Source organism: Ranitomeya imitator, chromosome 7 (genome assembly GCF_032444005.1).
Source record: "Ranitomeya imitator isolate aRanImi1 chromosome 7, aRanImi1.pri, whole genome shotgun sequence".
Lineage (NCBI taxonomy): Eukaryota > Metazoa > Chordata > Amphibia > Anura > Dendrobatidae > Ranitomeya > Ranitomeya imitator.
The window spans coordinates 202,290,695-202,307,309 of NC_091288.1; the positions used below are offsets into that span (position 1 = coordinate 202,290,695).

The following is a 16,615-nucleotide window of genomic DNA, read 5'->3' on the forward strand; positions in this document are numbered from 1 at the left end:
GGTCTGATTATTTTTTTTTTGGCATATGAGAAAAACTGTAAAAACTTCCCAAAAACTGTTTGAACTTGAGAGATGACGGAAGAGATTTGAAGCATTTTTAGCAGTTCGGAAGAAGATCAAAAGAGGATGCTAAGGAGAGCTCAAAATTCCCACAAATATAAAATCCAAGGACGGATAAAGCATACAGGAAAGGGAAAATATACGTCACCCCTTACTTTAATAAAGGTTTTTTATTCCTTTTCAGATTTTTTTTTTTTTTTAACATTGAAATATGTTGAAACTTTTAATTCAAATACATTTAAATTCCTTTAATCTGGCATCTGATAATTCAGAAGTTCTTTATTATCTGTATGATTTGTGGAGTTTTTTACTGGATTAATAAATACGGTCACCTTCATTTTAACAAACTTTCCATAAGTCAATAGTAGAAGCCAATATAAGAAACTTTTAACATATATCTTATCTGAGAAATATGCTTCTTTCTCCACTTATGAGACACTTCTCTCCGCTTTCCGACTGCCTCCTGAACTTTTCGTTTACTCATAAAAGAAGATAATTTGGACTGGCAGCTCACTGAGCAATTAGATTACAGTTCCCTATTAAAGTGTATAGAGGGAGAGTGAGTGAAAGAGAAGCAGAGACACGTACAGGACGCAGCTTTCTAGTAAGTGTTTTAACTCGCCTGGAGCTAGATTCACAGCTACACTGCTTAGTACATCTGTATAATGTCCCCCATGTGACTGCTGCTTCTGAACATGTGCCACATAGAGACAGGAGAGCAGGAATCTCATGTCTGTGTGTGCTGTGTATGGGAAACATCATAGCAGTCAGTCTTTACCCACTAGGTCAGAGACAACTGAAAATTAGAGAGCGAACCTACAGGGGAAAAATGCAGTATACATAACATATATAATGGCCACAAGTAGTCTTATTCCTCATGAACACACACAGGACAAGTCATTCTGAAAAGTCACCTGGAACGACAGGTAAGCTAGCTTAGGACTGAAGTTTTTAAGTGGTTTTACAACTTTGAAAACTCTTCTATGTTATTGCCACCACATGCTGGATACCCCCGAATCAAGAGGATAGGTGATAAGTGTCAGATTGCTGGGGGTCCTACCAGTGATCATAAGAATAGGCCCCCTTTTGAATGCAGTATAGGTGGCACAAGCTCAGGTGATGGAGGCAAGGGTCACGGGTGTCTCTATATCCTTGTAAGGGTGGATTTTGTATTGATCTACATGTCCTGATGTTAATATACGGTAAGTGGGAACATCCCTTTAATTAAAGACTTTTAAACCCCCTCTAATAGCCACGTACCTCTCACCCGCAGGGATGGGCCCCACCTTATAGCGGCGTCACTGTATGAGCAGGAAAACGTTATCATGAGCTGTTCGGCTCGTGCTACTAATGTGATGAGTGTCCAGAGGAAGAGCGGGGTGCACACCTTATCCTCTCTCCATGCCCACAATGATACCGCGCAAGGCTGTCAATGAGTCAAAGAGCTGACGGCCCCCAGCCTGGAAAGCATAAAGTCAACAAGTCCACATGGTTAAGCCATAAAAGATTATATACCGCACTCCAAAATAGTTATGGGCAAGATAATAGCAGGCTAACATCACTAATTTGATTAATTACTATTCTTGGCATTAATGATCTTATAACTTTGGAAAACGTTAATGACCAAGGTGCAGGCGAGTTATGGGTAATCAACGCTCATAACGTTCATGCTGCTAATTGGGTGCAATTAACTCATTCAGTGAAAGTGGGGTGTTCTAATTAATAGCAGTGCCGAGTTCAATTAGTGAGATCATTCATTCCGTGAAGAAACAAGTGTCAATTATGGCCCTTTTTTTATTTTAGAAATAGGGAAGCAAATGTTGTACCTGCTGGTTTTAGCCCTGGCTCAGGGAGTAAAATGGCCCGTTCCAGACATTTTATCGAAGGAGAAAGAACTTTGATCAATAAGTTGTTCCAGACCAATCAGATTGATGCAGTGGCCAGCCCGATCCCCAGATCTCAGGCCGATTGAGAATTTGTGGAGTGACATCAAAAATGCAAAACCTAAGAATGGAAAAGAAGTGCGGAATGTAGTGCAGTCATCTCGGGAGGGAACATCTGATGTTGGGTGACTCCATGCCGCACAGGATGTATAACTAATTATTAGTTCAGTGATTAACAGAAAAGCAAAGTCTGGGAACAAGTTTCCCACATTTTACTATAAATATTCCAGTTTATAAAAGAAAATGAAGACTTTGCTGTTTTTTTTTCTTGATCAGCCTATTATTCCTTGTTCTTCATTTTCAGTTTTAAGATTAATATTTGGAATTGACTGTGTGGCTTCCGGTGCCTTTGTGTGTATGGAAATAAATGCTATTATGAGGATTGAGCTTTTTCTCAGATGTTTTATTGTTATTATTGTGGTTATTTTGCACATAGCTGTATAAGAGGTTAGTATAATTCGTTCCTAGCAGAGTGATACTCTTGGCAAGGAGAAAGGAGGAAACCATCAGCAATCATTCATCCACTTGCCGATGGATCCTTTTCTAACTACTGAAAGCTGCGAGGTTCTGCCTCTTCCATCTTTTAATGTTCCACCGCTCCACATCATTGTCAGTAAACCTAAGGCTTCATTCAGTCATTCGTTTTTGTGCACATACCTTCTACATCTGTGTTTTTCCCAGATAGAACACGTGCCCATTATAGTTTATGGGACTGATCACACATTATTTTTTGGTAGACCATTAATCTGCAAAAAAAAAAAATACGGTGTCAAGTCCGTTTTTGATCAGTCACCCTTACAAGTCTATGGGTCCTTAAAAGTCAGCACAGTCATGCCATCTGTGTGTTATCCGTGATTTTCACAAATCGATAGTCTTGTATGTGTGATTTTTATCCGTGACGCTGATGAAAAAAATACAGAGATATGTATTCAATCTATGAAAACCACGGATAGAACGCGTACGTGAAAAACGGACGTCTGGACAAGGCCTTAGGCATCTACTAATGGGAGCAATCAATCACAGAGGAAATATCAGTGGCTCACACTGGGCACAATTGCCTTGACTCCCTTTTATCATTGTCATCAGGTTCCGTCGAGATGTAAGCAAATATTCCTATCAAAAGCCAAACCCTTGATGCGTATGTGAACAGAGACTTAAGCTAGATCTAAACGTTGAGTGTATATTTCCCGGACCTGTCATGTTTGGTAGGAATGGCGGACTGTCGGTTCTATGTGGCGCTCCCTCAATGGTGGATGTTGGAGGAGGTGAGACTTCACAACTGCCTGATCCTTTGTCTTCATGTATGTAAGTCGCTGCGAGAGGCGTCCGCTTATTCCCCTGCCTACCGAGAAAGCATGCACACTCAACCAAGCGCACATGTATATGGGGGGCAAGAGGCATAGATATTGGCCAAATGAGCCAACGGCTACCTAAAGTTCATGACCAAGCTTCTCTACTCCAAGGAGCCTGAAATGCAGCACTCCAATGGTTAACTAGAAATACATGGTCGCTGTCTACCAAAAACAGCGCCACCCTTGTCCATGGGCTGCACATGGTATGGCAGCTCAGAGCAAATAAAAAAAGTACTATGCTGCAATATCTAACTAGACCTATAGGCAAGAATAAAAAAAAAAATACAGGAAGCAAAGCAGTCGAGTTTTTCTAATAAAGGAAACGTTTCTCCTGATTAAGCGGGTCTAAAATAAAAAGTCTCCAGTCGCACAGAGTCTTTGCTGTCGCATGGGCCGACTGCAGACTTTTCATTTCAGACCCGACAACCCCTTTAAATAAAAGTCTTTTTTTTCCTTTCAGCTTCATCAGTTTCTTAATTTTACTCTTCATTAGCTCTGAGCTGCCCAATCTCCCGCTCGCCTCCTCCTGGCATTCAGGCCCAGGGTTTCTAGAAACAGGAAATCCTCCTACTCCAGCACGGTGGGAATAGGAAGGGGACTGCTGATGGGAAGCGATTGTGCGTACGTGTTCTCGTGTTCAGCCATCGATGTGGTCCAGTACATGACGCCTACATAAACACTCATCACTCCATCTCCTAAACATCTCGGAGGTCACCAGATATATCACTATATATTTATATACATATTGTCTATGGGAAAGCAAACAACATGGCCTCCAATCACAGAAATATCCGCAGCACATCGACTTAGCTACGCAGATTCGCCAACCTACAAGTTGTAATGGCTGCCGCATGTGTTTTTCTTTATGTTATGTGATAACTTTCATCAAACTTTTCCTCCTTTTTTATTGTAGTGAAACAGTGTGGGAGAACATGGCACGCATGTGTGTGAAGACAAGAAGATTGGATGTGGCCAAAGTGTGCCTGGGAAAAATGGGCCATGCCAGGGGTGCCAAAGCACTGCGGGAGGCAGAGCAAGAGCCCGAGGTAGAAGCCCGGGTGGCCATGTTGGCTGTACAGCTTGGAATGCTGGTGGGTAACATCGAGAGAAGGCAAATTATCATATTGGAAATGGGCACGTACAGGAGGTTAATTCATTTCCGCTGCAGACAGTTTTTGTTTCCGTGCTTTCGTTTTTCCTTCCCTTCTTCCAATAGCCATAACTTTTTTTTCCATTGACATAGCTGTAATGAGGGCTTGTTTTTTTGCTTGAAAAGTTTTAATTTTGAATGGTAAAATTAATTTTACCATACTAAAAAATTCCAAATTATGGGAACTGTTGGTAAAAAAAAAACAATTCTCCGAATTTTTTGGCAGCATGGTTGTCCAGGCGAGTATGTTTGCAGCGATGACAAATTTGTAACATATATGTATATATATATATATATATATATATATATATATATATATATATATATATATATATATATATATATATATATATATATATATATATATATATAATGTTTAGTGGTAAACAAAATGTGAAAATTGAAAAGAATAAAATTCACAACCGTTTATTTTGATTTTGGGGAATTTAGAGGCTTCTGATCGCTTTTTATCGCATTTTTTTTTAGAGAGGTGTGGCAGCCCCATAAAAATAATGGAGTTTTGGCTTTAGTTTTTTTTTTTTATTATTATTATTGTGATTACCGGGTAATCCAATTAATTTTCTGTTGTGATAGATTGGACTTTTACAGATGCGTTCATACCAAAGGATAGCTCTTAGCTCATGTCGATATGGATAAGAGGATGTTTTCTGCATGTATAATATCTGTTCTCTCTTACAGGAAGACGCGGAGCAGCTGTACAAAACCTGCAAACGTTACGATCTTCTCAATACACTGTACCAGGCCTGGGGTCAGTGGCAGAAAGCTATTGAAACTGCGGAGAACCATGACCGAGTTCACCTGAGGACCACCTATTATCACTATGCAAAGGACCAGGAGGCTATGGGGGATCGTACTGTATCGCTCAGCTAGTAAGTTCACTGATGGTGTTCTGAGTTTTATGGAAAAGCGAGTGATCCCGCTGTGAACCTCATTTGAAGGAGACATAATTGAACTAATCTTATTGTACTCCTTAGCTTTGAGAAGTCGGACACACACCGTTTTGAGGTTCCTAGGATGCTCCTGGATAACCCTCAGACCTTAGAGGACTACATTAATAACAAGAAAGACAAGTAAGAACCTCCTGTGCGGAGGACAGTATCAAATATACTTAAATGGTCACATTTGGGGGTATAGACACATACTTTAATGGGAGTATCATTTGCAAAGGGAATCATTTGCGATATACATCCGCCATAACACAGCAGGTCCCCATGTGTCACGAAAACAGCTCTAACTCTGAGTCATGGACTCCCATAATTTTTCTAGTGTCTTCGTTAGGCTCAAAAAATACGTTCGATCCCCGCACCTGGAAGTCTCACGGCTGTTGACAGCAGCAACACATGGGAGGAATTACCTGTTTGTTAGGCAATCCCTTCATATGTTGCAGCTGTCGAACAATCGCGAGACATTCAGGCTCGAGGACGTAAACATATTTTTCAAGCACGCCAAAGACACTTGGTTACCACACGAGTATGCTCTCATCACTAGTAGTGACACATTTCTAGTTGTAAGGAGTAACTTTTTAAGCAATTTGTAGTCCAGTAGCTCTTCTGTGGGATCAGACCAGGTGATACATTTAGGAACACAGCACTAGACCTGCCATATACAGGACACACCCCTACAGATGTGTCATATACCAGCAACATACCACAACACCTGCTGTATACCACCACCCAGTTTACTACCGCCCAAGGTCCATGGTATACCGTGAACTTCCCACAATTCCTGCCATATCCCGGGAACACCCCACAAGACCTGCCGTATACCGGGAACACCCCACAAGATCTGCCGTATACAGGGAACACCCCACAAGACCTGCTTTATACCAGCTACACACCACCTGCTATATGCTGGAAACTACTCATCAGGTATGCCACATACCTGAAATATCATACAAGATCTGCCATATACGGGGGAAACCGAATAAGCCTTGTCATATACCAGGAACACCCCACAAGACCTGCCGTATATAGGGAACATCCCACAAGGCCTGTCATATATAGTGAACACCTAACAAGACCTGCCGTATACAGGGAACACCCTATAAGATCCATGGTATACTAGGAATACCCCACAAGATCTGCTGTATATCAGGAGGATCACCCTCAAGACCTGCCATATAATGGGAAAATCCCACAAGATGTGGTGTACCGGAAATACCACAGAAATCCTGCAGTATACCGCAAACACCCCTTAGGCTGCGATTAGCCAGAATCTTTGAAAAATCCTGGACAACAAGAGAAATCCCAGAAGATTGGACAAGGGCAAATGTTGTCCTTATCTTCAGAAAAGGAGAGACAATGGAGCCAGGAAATTAAAGGCCAGTGAGCTTTACTTCTATACCAGGAAAGATCATTGAACAAATTATTAAACAGCATGTACTGTATGTAAGTACTTGGATAAGAATACAGTAATTAACCAGAGCCCGCATGGGTTTGTAGCAAACATATCATACCAGACTAATCTAATTTCCTTCTATGATGGAATCACTGACTGGGTGGATCGAGGAAATATTGTAGATATAGCATATCTCAACTTTAGCAAAACATTTGATAAAGTATTTAATACTATCCCTATTGAAAGGTGAATTCATAACTGGCTCAGTGATCAGACTTCAAGATTGATAGTAAATGGTTGCACATCCAATTGGAAGAGGGTTTCAAGTGGGGTACCACAAGGCTCTGTTCTGGCCCCAGTGTTGTTCAACATTTTTATAAATGATTTAGATAACGGAACTGAAGGTAAACTAATCAAATTTCAAGACAATGCAAAGCTAGGAGGAATAGCTAACACTAGAGAAGACAGAGACAGGATTCAGAAGGATCTAGATAAGCTTCACCAATGGGCAGCGACTAATAAAATATGATTTAACAGGGAGAAATGCAAGATTCTACATCTGAGCAAGAAAAACGAAAACTGCAACTAAAGAATGGGAGTTATAGAACTAAGGAACAGCACGTGTGAAAAAGACTTGGCTACACTAATAGAACACAGACTGTATATGAGTCAACAGTGTGATGCAGCAGGAAAAAAAGCAAACAGTTCTAGGATGTATTAAGAGAAGCATAGAGTCTAGAACACATGAAGTAATTATCCCCCTCTACTGGAACAGGCTGCCATGAGAGGTGGGGAGTTCTCCTTCAATGGAAGCCTTCAAACAGAGGCTGGACAGACATCTGTCTGGGATGATTCAGTGAATCCTGCATTGAGCCGGGGGGTTGGACACGATGACACCGGAGATCCCTTCCAACTATAAGATTCTATGATTCTGAGGATAGCACATGTATCTGAAACGCGTCAGCTTGTAATCGCTCTTGTCCATGTGTGTTCTGTGCATGCTTTTAATTGAAGAATAAAGCTCCTCTTTTACTCCCCTGAGTGCTGGACATATTCTTGGCTTTATATCTGTCATTAGGTACACTTGTTGGGATAGAGGTGATGTATTTTTCTTTCGATCAATTTGAGCAAGGACTTTAGAGGACACTAAAACTCATACTTTTGGAGATTTTTTAAAGATCTGCACCCGCCTTGTTTACCCTCACTAATGTTATTGTATGTTACTGGAGTTGACATCCCACCTTGAAAATTGTATAATTTTTAGATTAAACTATATCATCCACTGACATGAAAGGGTCCCAGGACCTGGTAAATTACATATTTCTGCTATTGCTGGTTGGACACTGCTCTGCGCTGGTTTTGTACTAGTAGCAGGATACAAAATCTGCAATAATATTTTACTTATAATTCTGTAACCTTGTGTTTTCTTGTCATCCCCATACAGAATTCTCTGGAAATGGTGGGCTCAGTACCTGGAGAGCCAGTCCGATCTGGACGCTGCTCTGAAATATTATGAGCTGGCACAAGATTACCTGTCTCTGGTGCGAGTACATTGCTTCCTGCGCAACATTCAGAAGGTATGGGACCACTACAGTATAGCAGTATAATATATATATATACATATACTTGGGTGATTTCCTCCACCCATTCAGGTGGGCAAGTAATACAAGCTACTTTTTCTTTCTAGGCTTCAGAAATCGCCAATGATACTGGTAACCTGGCAGCTTCCTACCACCTGGCACGTCAGTATGAAAGCCAAGGGGATCTAAAGCAGGCGGTGCATTTCTATACCAGAGCCCAGGCTTATAATAATGCCATCAGGCTTTGCAAGGTACTTGACCTTTCTGACCGTACTATACAAGGTCCACTAATATCAGGTGTGACCACATACTTGTTCCCATACAGGAAAATAACCTCGATGATCAACTCATGAACCTGGCATTGTTGAGCACCCCAGAGGACATGATGGATGCAGCGCGGTACTACGAAGAGAAGGGAGAGCAAATGGATAGAGCGGTCATGCTGTACCACAAGGTAAATGGGAAACCGCTAAGGATTGGATGAGAACAATATTGTTTAAAGTTGATCAGAATTCCATGATTTAAAAGGGTTGTCCTGTCTCATAAGTCACGGCCAAATCGTGACAGTATGCGGTCACTTGCCCACAAGTATGAGATTTGTATACTTGATATCACATGCTGACCAGCCTTCTCAGTAGAAGAGAATTGGTAGAAGCTCAGAAGTCTAGTCGGCATGTGACCGCGGGTATGTGAATCGCACATTTGCAGTCAAATGACCACGTGCTGTCACTGCAGACTTTTATTATAAGACTAGACAACCCCTTTAATGCAAGGTTGTGTGATGGGAAGCAGAGGATATGGGCCTCTGTATCAGAAAAGTAGAACTCAAGCCTCTGTAAGGATATGACATTTACACAGAATTTTAGCTTTCTACATTAAAAAAAATAAATGTACCTTTTTGCACCTTAGCGTGGTTGCAGTTTGAGGTCTGAATATCTCTTCTTCAGATCCAAAGTTAACACGTTTTCCGCTTTCTCCCCACTTACGTCTAGTCGGGTCATCTCTCCAAGGCGTTGGAGTTGGCGTTCGCTACCGAACAGTTTGGGGCTCTTCAGCTGGTAGCCGAGGACCTAGATGAGAAGTCTGACCCGGCCCTACTCGCTCGCTGCTCAGATTTCTTCATCCAGCACGACCAGTTTGAAAAAGCAGTGGAATTACTACTAGCAGCTAAAAAGGTAAAATGCTTTTTGTGAACACAGAACACAATCGATCTGTTCAGTCAATGATGACCGACACTGTGACTACAGGGTAGGAGCATATACAAGTGTAAGGGTGTATACAGGTTTCAGCAGAACAGCCAACAAGTGTATTGAGACTGAGGGTCAATATTCCAAGCCCAATGAAACTCGTCAGTAAACCTGAGGTTTTGTGGTAGAAAGCATAGAAAACCACTAAGGCTACGTTCACATTTGCGCCTTTGGGCGCAGCGTCGTCGATGCATACGTCATGCGCCCCTATCTTTAACATGGGGGGCGCATGGACATGCACCGGTATGCGTTGTACTGCGTTTTACGATGCATTCGTCATATAGACGCACAGACAGGGCGCAGAGGACGCTACTTGTAGCATTTTTCCTGCGCCGAAATTCCTGCTCTGTGCTTTCTTATAACAACGCATGCATCGCAAAACGCAGCGTTGTGCACATGCGTTGTTGGATGCGTCGCCGACGCTGCGCCGAACAACGCAAATGTGAACGTAGCCTAACTCACTGAGCTGCAGCTAGTCGGTGTCTAAGATCCATGTATTAACCAATTGTAGTGGCAGTAAATGCAGTCTGGCCACTTAGTTGTTTTGCACAGGACGCTGCTTTTGGATCGTTTGTTGACTAGTTTATGACCATGAACTATGGGAAATGATGTAAATACTATAAGTCCTATATATCTGTCACATTAATGTGTGTTTGGTAACAAAGACCTTTAGAGGTTAGAATGTTGTGTCAGGCTGAGGGGGAATATTAGTCTATAGTTTACACTATAAAGTGCTTTATGCCCAATATAAAGGCACACAGAGTGGCTCCTAAAAATTATAATATGCTATGGAATAATATTAGACCCACGTAATATATTAATAAGAGTTTTCCCATAAAAAAACAAACACTTTTCCAGTATAACATCATTTCTAGACATACAGAGAGATGTATCAGAAGTCGAGCAAAGGTAAAGTAAAGTGGAGTTGTTTTCCTTAGCAGCCAGTCTGATCCTCCAGATTCTGTCCCTGATCTCTTACGAAGGATAACGACTTAACCTGTTAATAAATCATCCCAAGAGAATACAATACAAAGTACGACGCTGTCTCCATGGCCAATTTCTGGTGTATATCGGTCCTGCAGTACTATGATGCCCTGCAGCTGTGCCTGGAGCAGAATCTCATCATCACCGAGGATATGGCGGAAAAGATGACCGTGTCCAAAAATTCCAAGGAACTTAGTGAGGAAGCTAGACGGGAACTGCTCGAAAGGATCGCTGACTGCTGCATGCGACAAGGCAATTATCACCTTGCAACCAAAAAGTACACGCAGGCTGGGAACAAGTTAAAGGTAAGATCTGATGTATGGATGAAGCCATACACTGCATCTGCTTCCTTCCCCTGTGACACCAAATCAGAAAAGTAAAGCAGGCCTTCATTAGGCCATGACCAATCCAGCAAAGTAGGAGTCAGCAATTGTCAGCACGCCAGCTATATTCAACCGTAGGTTGCTTATCCATGCTACCTACCGACATTTGCTCACACACACAGACCATCAGGGCTTCTTGGGATTTGTAGTGTATAACATCTGAAGTGATGCATTTCTGATCCCTGTAGTAGCATTTCCCTACATCAGAGAAAAAACATAAAGGAGCATCAGGTCCGACCATAGTATACTGACTTTGTATGTTCTCTTTTTTTTTTTCCAAGGCTATGAGATCTTTATTGAAGTCAGGTGACACTGAGAAAATTGTGTTTTTTGCTGGAGTTTCCAGACAGAAAGAAATCTACATCATGGCGGCCAATTATCTGCAGTCTCTGGATTGGCGGCAGGATCCACATATTGTCAATAACATCATTAACTTCTACACCAAGGGACGAGCCCTTGACCTTCTGGCCAGTTTCTATGATGCCTGCGCTCAGGTGAGGGATCAGTACGAGGACGTTACAATAAACTTCAAAACCCACTTTGTCTTCTCCTGAATCCTCCTTTCTGCCTTAGGTAGAGATTGATGAATATCAGAATTATGAGAAGGCCATGGGAGCGCTGACCGAAGCGTACAAGTGTTTGTCTAAAGCCAAAATGCGCAGCCCCGAGGAGCAAGAAAGGCGACAGTCTGATATGCAGAATAAAATCACTCTGGTCAAGAGGTTTATTCAAGCTCGTAGGTAATGTGTACAGAGCCATACTGCGGCACGGATAAGAACGGGGCAAATGGAAATAAAATGGCGCTATTTTCATAATTCATAGTTTTCCAGGGATATAATATTTAAGGGGTTGTCCAGCATCAGGCTACAATCTGCAGTCACATAGAGTCAGAGTGACTGCAGACTTGTAGCCGAAGGCCAGTCAGCCCCTCTAAAGGCCCCGGGTGTGACTGTGATATGAGAGCTGTCGCGCCATGTTCCCTTTATTGTGTACCAGGCAGAGCCCTGTACTTTTACTACTTATTCAGTCCCATAGTTGATACGTTTTTTTGCAAAAAAATGTATACTAAGCTGCTCCACCAATCGTCAAGGTATACCCATATAGAGCAGTCCTAACTAATGTATATAATCCCTATCTGATGTATTTAAAAACCTGATCATCTGTATAGTACTTGTATAAGCAGGGTTCAGAGAAGGAATATCCATGTGGACATGCTGGATGGAACAGCTTCAATGCAAATGACCCACAGAGGAGTGGTGGACTCCCCAGTCTTGTAGAAACAAGAGAACAATTACAGAACCAGAAACACATGGGCTACTTGCACGTTGAACAAGTCTGTAGGAACCTGTTCACACACCACCAAGAAACTTGAAGACACAAAAGAACACAGTGAGGTCAAAAATACTCTGTTGTAAAAAAATCACAGTAATAAGCAAGTGCTAGTCAAAAGATGAAAAAACAGGGTATTTAGTTGATACGTTTTTTTGCAAAAAATGTATACTAAGCTGCTCCACCAATCGTCAAGGTATACCCATATAGAGCAGTCCTACCTAATGTATATAATCCCTATCTGATTCATTTAAAAATCTGATCATCTGTATAGTACCTGTATAAGCAGGGTTCAGAGAGGGAATATCCATGTGGACATGCTGGATGGAACAGTCCCTTTCAGTTTAATGGAGGTGAGCTAGAGTAGCAGACATAAGTGCAAATACAGAACCTGGTGCCTGGTAAATATTGAAGGAGACTTGGCGCTCGCTGGTGTCCTACGACTCTTTTATGCAGCTGATCAGAGTTGGGCCATCACTATTCTAATAATGGTGGGCTATCTAGTGTTGTAGTCCAGTTCTAGTGCAACATAAAGCCTAAATATATACCGCCATGCTTTGCTGAAGTAATACTAACATAGTCTTGTTCTTTATCTGTGTGGGTACCTATGGTTGTCTCAGGTCTTACCCCGCAGACAAGCAGGAAGCCATCAGACAGTGTGAGCTGCTGCTCGATGAGCCGGATGTGGAGGGTGCTGTCCGCATCGGCGATGTGTACGGTTTTCTGGTGGAGCATTATACACAGCAGGGAGACTTTCAGAAGGTACGGTAGATGTCAGTGTCCTTTCTCGCCCATCGACGTGATTCCTACGTTGTGCAGATCACCTGCTATATTACGGCACAGCGCATTATTTGTGTTTTTGATTCATCTTCACACTGTCCTTATTGCGTTTTTTCCTCATCAGGCGTACAGGTGCCTAGAAGAAATGAGATCTAAGATGCCGTCCGTGAATCTCAGCTACTACGTACCACAGAGCACGGTGGAGGCCGTGTACCGGGCCCTTTCCATCCCGCTCGCACATCAGTCCACGGAGCACATGCGGCACAACAGCGTAGAGGACAGCGAGGAGGTGGAAGAGGCACCTGACATAGACTATGACGCTTAACCCTTTCGTGGTCACAGACTCAGCTTTTTTGGGGCGACACATATCCCTAACAACGTTGGCGGCCTTTGCAGCAAATGTCCAATGCTGCTAATTACCCTGAATCACCCAACATATGACCGGCATGAGGAATGAACCTGAAGAATTCCAGACTTTTTTATTTTTTTACAGCTCCGATAGGCACAGCTTAAGCCCACCATTTTTTTTTTTTTTTTTTTGTAGACTTCATTCCATACGTTCGACATACGGTAGTACCATTAAGCACTGAGGTCACAGCATGCAGTTATAATATTATAAGGGGTTTGATCGCTTTTGCAATCCATATATTTATTACTACAGTGCATCTAAAAACAATAATAAAAGCAGTCTTGATTAAAAATCTCCAACCGTTTTGTGTACATAGCTCTTATTCAGATCTATATTTCTCCATGGAAACGGACTGAGCCGTTGATTGACAGTTCGCTCCTTCTTCCCTTTATCTTCTTGCTAATGTGCAGATGGAAGAAGAGTAAAGCATGATTGCAAGAGTCGACTACACAGGGTTTGTTTGCAGTCTGTTACCATGGAGACACCTGGTTTTGTTTAGGAGCTGTATACACAAAACAGTTGGAAATACTCAAACAATAAAAAAAAACTTTCTTTTTTATTTAGGTGCATTGAAACAATAAAAAAAAAGTTGCAAAAGTGTACATACCCTGTGATGCAGCGCAGGGAATGGAATTTTACACAAATCGTCCCTTTCCCACTGACCAAATTATAGCTAAAGTCTGACAGCTTACTTACTTACGTTCACACAGTCACACCACAGGTATGTAACTACCAGCCTGCTCTTACTTTTTTTATATATACTATTTACAGCAGAAGAAACCCGATGAATGCGGTTTTCTATATAAGTAAATTATTTTTTATTGTATGTTTCTATAAAAGTGTATATATAAAAAGATTTTATTATTTCTTGTATGATCTTTTCTGCCAAGAAGAATACTTCAATCTCGATACATCTGTGCCAGTGATCTCAATGGAAAACTGTAATTTTTCATTTCACCAGAGGTGGCGCTGCAGGGAAATGTAACACTTGCTATTGATCTCGCCACAGATTATTGCTGATCACTGATTGTCCGAGCAGCCGGATGCTTTTAATCTGCTCAACGTGTATGACCCTCTTACTGTACGTACAGAAAATTCATAAAACACTTCTAAAAATAATATTTTTATAGGCATATGCAGTCCAATAGAGAAAAATCTAAAACAATAAATTAGAAGGCATGTATTATTTTTTTTTTTTAAACAGCGCCACTTTGTTCATAGGCCTCTCCATACAGATGAAGCATTAGTGGGGCATGATGGTCTATATTCTGCTGATTTATAAAAAAGATATTTATAATCCCCTTTTGTTTCACATATAACATTTGGATGAAGAGGTCGTCTATGTACCAGCCACTGTCAGGGCATGTTGGGAGTTGTAGTTGTCTAGTAGCTGCAGACAGATGTCAAGTGAAGACACAATCAGAGAAAATCAACCCATTTAATGTAAAACAAGTCATCACGACGCGCTCGGTCAGCTCCAGCCATGTACCAAAATTCCAGATCAGGTGTCTCCCGTTTGCTAGGAGGAGCCGCCCTGTGCGCCGAGTCGTGAGAAGATGATCCCGCGGAGTATATTTAGCCTTTTTTGCATGGTATCGGCCTGGCTTATTTTAGTGTGTCCTCTGTGTGACTCTCCGTCTGCCAGTTCCTCTTTCCTTCCCCGGGACTCTCTGTCCAGGATACAGAATTCAGTCGAACAACATGAAAAAGGAAGTTTGGTTTCCTACTTACAGCAAACATGGCTGCCGCTCTCGTCTCTGGTGGGGCAGTGGGGAGAACGACTCTTGGTGTCTTTTCACATGGTCTCGAGAATGTGCTCTAGATAAAGTGGGACATAGGTATCTGTCCGCGGAGATTGGGATGCTTTTTATATGCACTGTGGTCCGGCATATTACGCATTATGGGCTAGAAGTGACATAAATTGTACTGGATGCACTTGCTTGCTGATTTCTCATCAATGCCATTGGGGGGAACTCCAGATCAGTTATGGTTGCTGCAACCAAGAGGTGGGCACAAAATATTTCTGTGTTTGCTCCTCACCGGCTATACGTCCCTGCAGCACTGCACTGGCTCCTCTCCGACTATACGTCCCTGCAGCACTGCGCTGGCTCCTCTCCGGCTATACGTCCCTGCAGCACTGCGCTGGCTCCTCTCCGGCTATACGTCCCTGCAGCACTGCGCTGGCTCCTCACCGGCTATACGTCCCTGCAGCACTGCGCTGGCTCCTCATCGGCTATACGTCCCTGCAGCACTGCGCTGGCTCCTCACCGGCTATACGTCCCTGCAGCACTGCGCTGGCTCCTCACCGGCTATACGTCCCTGCAGCACTGCGCTGGCTCCTCACCGGCTATACGTCCCTGCAGCACTGCGCTGGCTCCTCACCGGCTATACGTCCCTGCAGCACTGCGCTGGCTCCTCTCCGGCTATACGTCCCTGCAGCACTGCGCTGGCTCCTCACCGGCTATACGTCCCTGCAGCACTGCGCTGGCTCCTCTCCGGCTATACGTCCCTGCAGCACTGCGCTGGCTCCTCTCCGGCTATACGTCCCTGCAGCACTGCGCTGGCTCCTCACTGGCTATACGTCCCTGCAGCACTGCGCTGGCTCCTCTCCGGCTATACGTCCCTGCAGCACTGCGCTGATCAGTTGTAGGTATGTGTCCCCGTCTCTGCCCAGTAGGTGCATGTCTTTAAAGGCTGGTAATACAAGGCTGACTAATGACCCCGTTACCTCCCACACAAGGAGGGAAAACAATGTGGCATTAACCACACTATCACCAGCCCTATATCCAGAAGAAAAGACAGCAGAGCGCGGCAGCACTAGGTTCACCCAACACTCAATACTCACTAGTGCTGCCTCTTTTGAAAAAGATCACAGTGGCTCAGTGGTTAGCACTGCAGCCTTGCTGGGGTCCGGGGTTCAAATCCCACCAAGGACAACATCTGCAAGGAGTTTGTATCTTCTCCCCACGTTTGGAGTGAAGAAGGAACTTGGAGGAAACCTACACAAAGACATACTCATAGGGAATGTAGATTGAGTCCC

The 16,615-nt window shown here is 42.9% G+C and overlaps 1 protein-coding gene across 1 annotated transcript in view; it reads left to right on the plus strand.

The window, feature by feature from the left end:
* IFT140 (intraflagellar transport 140) overlaps nt 1-14,439 on the plus strand; it is a 92,658-nt gene extending 78,219 nt beyond the window's left edge. Inside the window, exons 19-30 of the mRNA XM_069734405.1 lie at nt 4,269-4,446; nt 5,205-5,395; nt 5,501-5,596; nt 8,308-8,440; nt 8,551-8,694; nt 8,769-8,897; nt 9,436-9,618; nt 10,773-10,979; nt 11,339-11,551; nt 11,631-11,797; nt 13,007-13,148; nt 13,291-14,439. Of these exons, the coding sequence (XP_069590506.1) occupies nt 4,269-4,446; nt 5,205-5,395; nt 5,501-5,596; nt 8,308-8,440; nt 8,551-8,694; nt 8,769-8,897; nt 9,436-9,618; nt 10,773-10,979; nt 11,339-11,551; nt 11,631-11,797; nt 13,007-13,148; nt 13,291-13,491 (1,984 nt within the window). The 3' untranslated portion in view covers nt 13,492-14,439. The remainder of the gene's footprint in view (nt 1-4,268; nt 4,447-5,204; nt 5,396-5,500; nt 5,597-8,307; nt 8,441-8,550; nt 8,695-8,768; nt 8,898-9,435; nt 9,619-10,772; nt 10,980-11,338; nt 11,552-11,630; nt 11,798-13,006; nt 13,149-13,290) is intronic.
* The last annotated feature ends 2,176 nt before the right edge of the window (nt 14,440-16,615 follow it).